This window comes from Mustela erminea, chromosome 13 (genome assembly GCF_009829155.1).
Source record: "Mustela erminea isolate mMusErm1 chromosome 13, mMusErm1.Pri, whole genome shotgun sequence".
Taxonomy (NCBI): domain Eukaryota; kingdom Metazoa; phylum Chordata; class Mammalia; order Carnivora; family Mustelidae; genus Mustela; species Mustela erminea.
Window position 1 is genome coordinate 76,746,799 of NC_045626.1, and position 7,152 is coordinate 76,753,950.

A 7,152-nucleotide genomic window follows, 5' to 3' on the forward strand; every position below is an offset into this window, starting at 1 on the left:
TGAACTTGTTCACTCATCTGCGAGATGCATGACTGGTAGGGACTATTCACTGAGACCCACCATGGAGACCCAGGCCCATGAGAAGATGGGGAGACAATGGTAGAATTAGGTTGAGTGCAAAGGAGGTGGGGTGAGGGTCAAGGTTCCAGAACTCCAGAAATAATCCCTTCCATTAAAAGGTGCTAATGAAAAAAAAAAAAAAGTGCTAATGAAAATACATACACTACTTCCAAGGATCCCTTGCTGACAGGGTTTGCTTGTCAGGAAAGGTTATTCCTGTAACAGACAGAGTCAAGGCCAACTCAGAGCAGGTTCAAAGCAAAGCAAACACTACAGCCTTATCTTGGGGACATAGTGTGGGTATAAAGAGGGAGGCCATAGGTGACTTTAGTCCTTTCTCTTGCTCAGCAACTTGACAACAAAATGAAATTCCTTGTACTGGCTGCTCTGCTCACAGGTAAGCAAGTCTCCCCAGTCCCACCTCTTCAGTGCTAAGATCTCACTCTTCAGAAATGGGGGCCCCAGCTCACAGGGCTGGCTGGACCTGGAGCCTTTACTCAGGGCTCTCTATCAGGCTTAACAGCACCCATGCTGGGTTCCCTTAAATCCCCCCACAGCTCCAGCTTTTCAACCTTTAGGTCTGAACTCAGATCGCTCTCAGAAGGGCCTGTCTGCCCACCTGAGCAAAGAGAGACCTCTCTCCTTTCTCTCTACCATACAGCCCTGGTATGGAATCTTCCCAGCACCTACCTTTGCCTGCCATTTGTATCTTGGTGTTTGTTGATTCATTTCCCTTTTCAAAGCTTTAATTAATCAGGTAATTAATTAATTATTTTTAAGTAAACTCTATCCCTAACATGGGATTTGAACTCAAGACCCTGAGATCAAGAGCTGCATGTTCTACCAACTGAGCTAGCTAGGTGTCCCACTTCATTTCCTTTTTATTCTCCACCCCCATAGAAGCATGCACTCCAGGAGAGCAGGGATAGAGCTGTTTGCGCCATTTATTGAATGAATGAATGAATGAATGGAATCAGATACATTGGGATTCAGATCTCACCTCATTCATCCAACCTTCTTTCATGCATTCCACACCGATCTCTCAGAGGCTCCAAGGTATCAGGCTCTGGGTTGGGGCTGAGGACTCGTAGATGAGCAAGCCGTGCTCCCTGTCAAGGGAACAAACACACACAAGCACGCACGCACACACAGGCGCACACATGAGAAGTGCTTTGTGCAAAGAGCTGAGCTGGATGGATCAGAGACAGAGGAAACAGGGAGGCAGGAGAGAGGTCTGGAGATGGGCCAAAGTGGCCAGGTCACTCCCGTCTGCTGTCGGTGTGGAGGCTGCTCATAGGGGAGAGTGAGCAGCTGTCACCCTTCCTTCGTCCTGGGGTTTAGCTTTATTTTTAAGATTTATTTATTTAGTTGACCACAGAGAGGTGTGAAGGGAGAGAGAAGCCTAAGCAGACTCCACCCTGACCGTGAGCCTGGCGTGGGGCCCGATCCTACAAACCCTGAGATCATGAACTGAGCCAAAACCAAGAGTTGGATGCCTAAATGACTGAGCCAACTAGGTGCCCCTGCTCTGGGTTTAAACATACGGAGCAGCTCCAGTGCGCACAGCAGATCAAGGGAAGAAAGGGCATGATGCTGGGCAAAGAGATGATACCAGTGGCTGATGGAATGGGACCCCAAAATTATATAGTGTCCTCTTCTCTTTAGGGTACCATATCTCACAAGGTATGGCTCTGAAAATGAGGTGAAGGGGCCCTGCTCCCTGTGTCTTCTGTGTCAAACTTTGTGCTACAAGGAAACTTAAAAAAAAAAACCACCTTATTTATTGGATATTTATTAAGCACCTACTATGTGCCATGTAGTTTCTTTAATTGGTGTGTTGATTATTTCATTCGCATAACTCGTCATATACTTACGGAGTGCTTACTATGCGTCAGGCCCTGGGGGATTAAAATTGCCCAGAGGCCGGTCCTTGAATTTATGCTCTAGTGAGTGGGAGGCATTAAATAAACAGATACAGACTGCTAGAGGAACGAGGAGACAATGAACATAAAGAAAAGTGATAGCAGAGGAGCCAGTCAGCTTGGGTCATCAAGAAAGAGGAGGTGGCATTTCTTATTTTTTTTAAAGATTCATTTATTTATTTGAGAAAGAGGGAGTGAGCAAGCAAGGGGAGAGGCAGAAGGAGAGGGAGAGAGAATCCCAAACAGACTCCACAAGTGTGATGCCTGATGCAGGGCTCAACTCCATGACCCTGAGATGAGGAACTGAGCCAAAACCAAGGGTCGGGCTCTTAACCAACTTCACCACCCAGGTGCCCAGAGCAAGTGGCAATTAAACCAAGATCCTCCAGGTTTTTTGAAAAGTGAGATGACAAGTGTGCCAAGCAGAAGAAACAAAGGGTACATGGGTCTTGAGGCAGAAAGGAGCTTGTCCTGTTGAGAATGGTAGACCACCCAAGTCTCCTGACTATCCCTTACACTCTTGCGCCATCTCAACCCTGCCATTCCCAACATAATCCATTTTAGATTCCCTTTACCATGTTCCAATTTTTCCACCCTCTAACACAATATCCGGTTTCCTTCTTTCTTTCATTTATTGCCTTATTGTTTTCCTCCTCCACTAGGATGTAAGCTCAGTGAGGCTATAGACTTTCTACTTGCTTTTGGGTGCATCTCCGGTTCCTAGGGCAGTGACTGGGTCCGTAGTAGTTGCTCAATAAGTATTTGTTGGATAAATAAAGGGAATTCCACTGAAAACATATGTTCATGCAAAAACTAAGATGTAACTGTTAATAGCAGCACTATGCATCAGAGCCAAAATGGATAAGCCCAGATGTCCATCATGTGATGAATGGATAAACAGAATGTGATCCATACATACAGTGGAATACTATTCAGTTACAAAAAGGAATGAAGTATTGTTATTTGGTATAATGTGGATGAACCTCAAAGATATTTTGCCAAGGGAAAGAAGCCAATCATAAAAGGCCACATGTTGTATGATTCCATTTATGTGAAGTGTTCAGAATAGGCAAATCCATAGAGACAGAAAGCATTTTAATGGTTACCAGAGGGGAGAGGGGGAATGATTGCTAATGGGTACAGGGTGTTCCTTTGGGGGTGATGAAAATGTTCTGGAATTAGTGGTGATGGTTCCACAACCTTGTGAATATACTAAAAATCACTGAAATGTACATTTTAAGTGGTTAAATGGTAACTTTTATGTTATATGAATTTTATCTCAATAACAACTTTTTTTGAAGTTTTACAGAAAGAAAAAAATCTCTACTCGTATTACCAGGTTCCGGCATCCAGCTCTCTTCAGAGGAGGCATCTGGTGGGGTCCAGGGTGGGGGGCCAGAAAGCAGGCAGGCAGTGAGCAGGGCCCCTGGGAGCTGGCAGAGCTGATCAGGACGTATTTAAACTCTGGACGTGTCTTCTTGCAGTGACCGCGGCGGATGGGGGCATCAGCCCGCGGGCAGTGTGGCAGTTCCGCAACATGATCAAGTGCACGATCCCTGGGAGTGACCCCTTGAAGGATTACAATGACTACGGCTGCTACTGTGGCCTGGGTGGATCTGGCACCCCTGTGGATGAGCTGGACGAGTGAGTGATGGATCAGCAGGGAGAGCGGGGTGCCCGTGGGGTGGGAGGAGGGCACAAGCCAAAGATCTCACGAGGAGGCACAGAAAAGGGGTTTGCATATTTGCTAAAGATAACATATTTTCCCGTCTTGCCGTATAAACAAACATACTCCAAGAGGACCCTGAATCCAGTGCTCTATCAGGAGGAAAACCAGAGTGGAGATGTAAAGTAGGAGCGGGTGCTTCTGCCCTCCAGTGGCAGAACATCATAATACAAGACACCATAGCGACGATTCAATTGTCCTCTTCCAGCAATGGTTAAGACTCTCACCTCGTCTTCAGAATATATGATTGTATTATAAACTTGTGACCATTTTTAAATCGCCTTCAATAAATATGATCAAAGGACTTAAGTTTTTTCAAGCCACAGGACCAATATCTTCCAGTGCGTGTCAGCTTAATCATCCCTCCATTTTCCCGAGGCTGACCTGCTTCCCTGCACCAGCCTCAGCTCTGTCCATCCCCCTCTCCAGGTGTTGCCAGACCCACGACCACTGCTACTCAGAAGCCAAGAAACTGGACAGCTGCAAATTCCTCCTGGACAACCCCTACACCAAAGTCTACTCATACTCATGCTCTGGTTCTGAGATCACCTGCAGCGGTAGGTTGAATCTTTCGTTGGCTCGTCTCCCCTCAGTAGATAAGGGAGGAAAAAATAGTAATGAGAGCCACCATTTATCAATCACTTCATTGGTGCCAGGTGCTCCTTGAATTCAAGGTGCTCCTTGAATCCTGGCAACACCCTAGGCGATCAGCATTATTATTATACCCATTTTACAGGTGACAAAACTGAGGCTCAGAAAGCTGAGCCAGTTGCCATGGGGCACACAGCTCATAAATGGTGGTGTTTGGTTTTGAACATAGGTCTATATGACTCCAGAGTCTCTGCTCTTAACTGCCATGCTACTCAGCTTCGTTATTTCATAAAAAGAGCTCAGAACTACCATTTATGAGTTCCTTATTACATACCAGGTATAGATGAGATAGGTTTTAATGACCCCATTTTACAGGTGAGGAAGCTGAGACTCAAAATAGCTACTTGCCCCAAATCACACAGCTTCTAAGTGGTAGGGCTTGCATTTGAACTCAGTTGTTTCTATATCAAAGGGTCTGGTCTTAACCACTAAGTTGTGCAGAGCTCCTGATGAAGTACGTCCCTCCAGGGAGGCGGCTGTGAAGAATAGAGGTGAAGGGTATTGTCATGCTAGGTCAGCATTCTGGTTTGCACTACTCTCTACTATGCACCCAGAGACAGGTCCCACTTTTCAAAACTGTATATACAACGTTGGGATAACCACAATTCAAATCTAGGAGGCCAAGAAAAAAATTACCAGGACTCCCACCATTCTTCTCCCCCTGCTTGTGCTCTCTCTGTCAAATAAATATATGAAATCTCTTCTAAAAGAAATTATTGAATGTAAGCAGAGGTACATAATTAAATTGTAGTTAACAAAATTGTAATTCATTTTAAAAGTTATTGTTGTTGTTTCTTTTAGTTAAAGAAGTAAGCGAGGTCAAAGTAATGTAATTTCAAACTCTTCAGAAACATATCATAGAAAGGAGAAGTTGCCTATAATCTTACCTCCCAAACAAACAGTTGGATATATTGCCTTTCATTTCCATTCATTCATTCATTCATTCATTTATAAACAGTTACTCATTGACAGTTTTTTTTTTTTAATTATTTATTTATTTGACAGAGAGAGACACAGTGAGAGAGGGAACAGAAGCAGGAAGAAGCAGGCTTTCACTGAGCAGGGAGCCCAACGCAGGGCTCAATCTCAGGACCCTAGGATCATGACCTGAGCCGAAGGCAGACACTTAATGACTGAGTCACCCAGGAGCCCCAACTTTCATTTTCCTTTAATTAAAATATCTTGAAGGGGCACCTGGGTGGTTCAGTGGGTTAAAGCCTCTGCCTTCGGCTCGGGTCATGATCCCAGGGTCCTGAGATCAAGCCCCGCATGGGGCTCTCTGCTCACCAGGGAGCCTGCTTTCTCCTCTCTCTCTGCCTGCTTGTGATCTCTGTCAAATAAATAAATAAAATCTTTTTAAAAATAAAAATAAAATATCTTGGAAACATTTCTACATATAGATGTACTTAATTATTTTAAACATCTATATAATATTCTACTGTAAGAACATTCTATAATTTTTAAAATATGTGCTATAAAATAGAGAAATTGTCTTACTAAACTTCAGTAAGGTCAAATGTATAATACTTCATTCCTTGAGTATATGCTTTAGTTTTTTTTTCATATTACTTGCCTATGTTATCAGAGATCTATAGCTATATGGGTTTTAAAAGCTTATTTTAAGGGATGCCAGGGTGGTTCAGCTGGTTAGGTATCTGTCTTCAGCTCAGGTCATGATCCCAGGGTCCTGGGATTGAGTCCCACATCGGGCTCCCTGGAAGCCTGCTTTTCCCTCTGCCTGCTGCTCCCCCTGCTTGTGCTCTCTCTGACAAATAAAATCTTTTCTTTTTAAAAATTATTTTTATTTATTTATTTGACAGAGAGAGACACAGCTAGAGAAGGAGCACAGCAGAGGGAGTGGAAGAGGGAGAAGCAGACGCCCTGCAGAGCAGGGTGCCCGATGCAGGGCTCGATCCCAGGACCCCGGGATCATGACCTGAGCAGAAGGCAGATGCTCAAAAACTGAGCCACCCAAGAGCCCCCCCCCCACACTTTTTTTAAAAAAGAGCTCATTTTAAGTTAAATAGACGGAACTTTCCAAAAGGCACCTATCACACCTGGGATTGCCAGATTAAACACATGTTGCCCAGGGATGCCTGGGTGGCTCAGTCCTTAAGCACCTACCTTTGGCTCAGGTTATGATCCCAGGGTCCTAGGTCTGAGCCCCGCATCAGACTTTGCTCAGCGGGAAGCCTGCTTCTCCCTCTCTCACTCCCCCTGCTTGTGTTCCCTCTCTCGTTGTCTCTATGTCTCTCAAATAAATACACAAAAATCTTAAAAAAAAATAAACCCACAATGCCCAATTCAACTTGACTTTCAGATGTACAATGAAGTTTTTTAATTCTACATTCCAAACATCACATTTATTGTTTATCTGATATTCCGGTATTTTTATTTGCTAAATTTGTCAACCCTAAATTTGTATCAATGGAATGGCCACCAGATTATTCGTTAATTCTTCCTGACCCACATGGGACAAAGCAGGATCTGCCTTGGCTCAGTCCTTTCGTCTTGCTCTTTTCCAGACAAAAACAAAGACTGTCAGGCCTTCATCTGCAACTGTGACCGTAATGCTGCCATCTGCTTTTCAAAGGCTCCATATAACAAGGAGCACAAGAACATTGACACCAAGAAGTACTGTAAGAGTTGAGTATCCCTTCTGGAAATCACCATCCCTACATGCCTCATTGCCTTCACCTTAGCCTGTGTCCTCTAATAAAGCACTTTGATGAAAGTCCTCCGTTTGGAAATTGTTTTATTCTCTGTGTCTCTAAGTATCTCCCTAGTTCTTTA

At 44.3% G+C, this 7,152-nt stretch overlaps 1 protein-coding gene across 1 annotated transcript; it reads left to right on the forward strand.

The window, feature by feature from the left end:
- Positions 1-348: 348 nt before the first annotated feature.
- On the forward strand, positions 349-7,094 carry PLA2G1B (phospholipase A2 group IB). Its single transcript, XM_032309082.1, has 4 exons — positions 349-457; positions 3,467-3,626; positions 4,138-4,265; positions 6,885-7,094. The coding sequence occupies exons 1-4, from the start codon at positions 424-426 to the stop codon at positions 7,007-7,009; spliced, it is 447 nt and encodes a 148-aa protein (XP_032164973.1). The 5' UTR covers positions 349-423; the 3' UTR covers positions 7,010-7,094.
- The last annotated feature ends 58 nt before the right edge of the window (positions 7,095-7,152 follow it).

Coding starts and splice junctions, on each gene's coding strand:
- PLA2G1B (XM_032309082.1), top strand. CDS start 424: ATGAAATTCCTTGTACTGGCTGCTCTGCTCACAG. Junction 458..3,466: donor ACTGGCTGCTCTGCTCACAG/GTAAGCAAGTCT, acceptor GTCTTCTTGCAG/TGACCGCGGCGGATGGGGGC. Junction 3,627..4,137: donor CCTGTGGATGAGCTGGACGA/GTGAGTGATGGA, acceptor CCCCCTCTCCAG/GTGTTGCCAGACCCACGACC.